Source organism: Medicago truncatula, chromosome 2 (assembly GCF_003473485.1).
Source record: "Medicago truncatula cultivar Jemalong A17 chromosome 2, MtrunA17r5.0-ANR, whole genome shotgun sequence".
In the NCBI taxonomy this organism is placed as follows: domain Eukaryota; kingdom Viridiplantae; phylum Streptophyta; class Magnoliopsida; order Fabales; family Fabaceae; genus Medicago; species Medicago truncatula.
The window spans coordinates 10,785,364-10,788,738 of NC_053043.1; the positions used below are offsets into that span (position 1 = coordinate 10,785,364).

A 3,375-nucleotide genomic window follows, 5' to 3' on the forward strand; every position below is an offset into this window, starting at 1 on the left:
AGGAAAAGATGAAAATCCAACCAAATTCCAAAACGAGTGAAAGCGAATCCTCCAGACCAAATTCTGACAACACTTTTATTATTATTTGTTTTTGGAAACAAAAAAAGGGATGATTGAATATATAATAATAAAAGACAATAAATTGAATATTTTATATTTTTTTATTCTTCTCATAAAGATTTTCTCTGTCTTAGAAAAGATGCGTTTGACTTTCTAACTCTTTAAAAACGCCCACATATAAAAAACCAAAGGCTAAATACTAAGCCTTACCTGAATCATTCATTCATTCATTCATTCAGCCTTCCTAATACTTAGCCACATCTATTGCATGCTCTCTTCTTCATCTCCTTCTTATTCTCTTCTTTCATTCATCTCTAAATCTCACAAACACCAAACCAAACTCTCTCTCACACACACAATATAACATCAACAACAACCTTAACCTTTTCAAAATACATCTTTTGTTATGGCTGTTGATGCTAGTTACATGAATCTATTGCCTTCTAGCCATTTACTCGCAAACAGGTACTATATTTTTGTCTTTTAAGGTTTGAGTGCATGTTTGTATCGTCGGTGAGTTTGTCAGAATCACGATGAACCCACCGTGTTGGTGAGTTTGTCAGAATCATAATCACGGTGACCTACCTCGATTTCAGTTAAAACTATGCTTTGTAGGTTTTACAAAATCAGGGTGCCACCGTGATTTTTTTAAACTCGCCGTGAATCCAAACACACGCTTAATCGTTAGAATCCAGCGACGAATATTTCTAACGATTAACTACAAAAATATTTACCTTTAAAACGATTATTTTTTAAAATATTTTTGCTAATACATATTTTTTTTTTTTGTTTTTTTTATACAGGGAAATAATCAAATCTAATCAGCATCATTATCAACAACAACAACAACAACAAATGTTGAACTCTGAATTATACAATGTTCAGATGGATTCTGCTTCTGCTGTGCCTCTTCCAACAACAATGCATGAATCTATGTTACCATTTTATCAATCCAATGTTTGTGATCCAAACAGAGCTGATAGTGGTCTTACTTACAACAATCCTCTTCAAAGAAAACGTTCAAGAGATTTTTCAACTGAATTGGTTTCTCTACCACCTCATCAAAAGAATAGAGTAATCTCATCTGAATCATCATCATCATTTGTTGATCAAGTTCTCTATCAATTTCAGAACCAGCAATCTGATATTGATCGCATCCTTGCTCATCATGTAATTTTTTTATCCTTCACTTGTTTAATTACTCTTTTAATTATTATTTTTAAAAAAATATTTTTCAAAAAGAAAAAGGAAACAGTTGTTCAAACTTTAATGTTTCTTTCAAGTACCTAAATTGAGTAACTGATAAAGGGTGTGAGAAATTTTCAAACTTTGAATGAAAATATTAATGGTGTGTTTTATATTTCCTAAAAGGTAGTTAATCCGTTTTTTCTTTATTTCTTTTAAATTATGGAGTGGGGTGTTAATGATTTTGTGTAATAATTGTAATTTAAGTTTTTTTTTAACATGTGGAGAAAACTTAAATAGGGTACTATTCTTTTCCGTTTTTTTTTTTTTTTTGAGGAAATATTCTTTTCCGTTTTGATTACCATAAAAATAAATAAATTATATTTGGTGGTTGAAAATATATACTAATTTTTTATAAAAGGATAGTTTGAGAAATACTATGTTTTTTTAATTATACATTTAGAAAAATTAATTGTGATTAATTATTATTTTTAATATAGTGAGTTTCGATATTTTCGCTAATATTTTTATGGAAAGATTTTTTCTGATAGTAATTGACAATAGTCAGAAAATATTACCTGTACTATTTATGTGTAATTAATATTTTTTGTTTTTTTGTGTTTAAACAGAATGAGAAAGTGAGAATGGAGTTAGAGGAACAAAAATTGAGGCAATCAAGGATGTTAGCATGCATGATTCAAGAGACAATAGCAAAGAAACTTAAAGAAAAAGATGAAGAGATTCAAAGAATAGGGAAGCTAAATTGGATGCTTCAAGAAAAAGTCAAAAGTTTAAGTGCTGAAAATCAGGTTTGGAGGGAGCTAGCACAAACAAACGAAACCACAGCCAATTATTTACGTAACAATTTGGAACAAGTTATGGCACATGTCAATGAGGGACATCATCATGCCGCGGTGGCCGAGGATGACGCTGAATCGAGTTGCGGGAGTAATGCTCCGGCTGACGAAGGTGAAGACACCGCGGCGACTGTCGGTGGTGGTGGTTTGGTTAGGATGTGTAAGAATTGTGGGGTGAGGGAATCAGTTGTGTTGTTATTACCATGTAGGCATTTGTGTCTTTGCAATGTGTGCGGGTCCACTGTTCGTAAATGTCCAGTGTGTGACTCTGGCATGGATGCTAGTGTGCATGTTAATCTCTCTTAGGACAACAAATTTACATTAGGGTTTAGTTTAGGCCATTACAAATCAGACAAAAAAATTAGGGTTAGTTTTTTAGTTTTTATCAATATGTTATTACAGTTAGGAAAAATAAATAAATAGATATTATAAATCTTTTATTTTTTTATGAATAGAAATATTTTAATTTGTTTATACATATTTCTGTGTTTTTTTTGTCTTTTAGATAAATTATTTGATTTTGTTTAATACATAGTTACTGTATTATATTTGCCGGATGCTAACATTAATTTACGTTATCAATATTTAATCCAGTCAAAGGTTTTTGGTTTAAATATACGTCAAAATAAAATATAAAAATAAAGCTTCTGGTAGCATTGCAAAAATAGAAGGAAATTTTTTTTGACAATAAATTTGAAATATTATAATCACAATTTTTTGAAGGAAAAGAAAATTGTAATTATAATCGCCATGTCAATGCGTGTAAAGAGAATTAAAAAACAGTCCATGACTTCAATTAGAATAAAATAACGGATAAGGAGATAATATCTAGACATTTATATCTGGTCAAAACAAATAAAATATGAAGTATTTATTCTGCGAGCTGAGTATCAAAATAAAAAATAATAATGGGTACAAGTATCAAAATATATTTTAATAATTCAAAGGAGGTGATATCCATTTGTTAATTGTTTATACACAATGCATATTTTTGTTTATGATAAGACCAATTATATTTATTACTATGCGTATGTCCTAGGTAATATTCTCCCCTTCAAATTTAAAATATTTTTTTTTCAAAGTATATGCGATTAATGGACGGATAAAAGAATAAAGAAAGATTTTATATATATACCATCACATATTCACACACACAAAAACACACATATATCTTTGTTAAAAAAATACACACACAATTCAGAAGTCATAGCTCAACTGGCAAAAATGTTAAAATTGTTAGGCCGAATGTCATGACCAAGATTCGAACACCACT

General features: G+C 29.8%; 1 protein-coding gene across 1 annotated transcript; it reads left to right on the top strand.

Annotated features, from left to right (window-relative positions):
* Positions 1 to 247: 247 nt before the first annotated feature.
* On the top strand, positions 248 to 2,578 carry LOC11414404 (E3 ubiquitin-protein ligase BOI). The gene is made up of 3 exons (XM_003594406.3): positions 248 to 525; positions 864 to 1,230; positions 1,875 to 2,578. The coding sequence occupies exons 1-3, from the start codon at positions 467 to 469 to the stop codon at positions 2,406 to 2,408; spliced, it is 960 nt and encodes a 319-aa protein (XP_003594454.1). The 5' UTR covers positions 248 to 466; the 3' UTR covers positions 2,409 to 2,578.
* Positions 2,579 to 3,375: the final 797 nt, after the last annotated feature.

Coding starts and splice junctions, on each gene's coding strand:
- LOC11414404 (XM_003594406.3), top strand. CDS start 467: ATGGCTGTTGATGCTAGTTACATGAATCTATTGCCTTCTAGCCATTTA. Junction 526..863: donor AGCCATTTACTCGCAAACAG/GTACTATATTTT, acceptor TTTTTTATACAG/GGAAATAATCAAATCTAATC. Junction 1,231..1,874: donor ATCGCATCCTTGCTCATCAT/GTAATTTTTTTA, acceptor GTGTTTAAACAG/AATGAGAAAGTGAGAATGGA.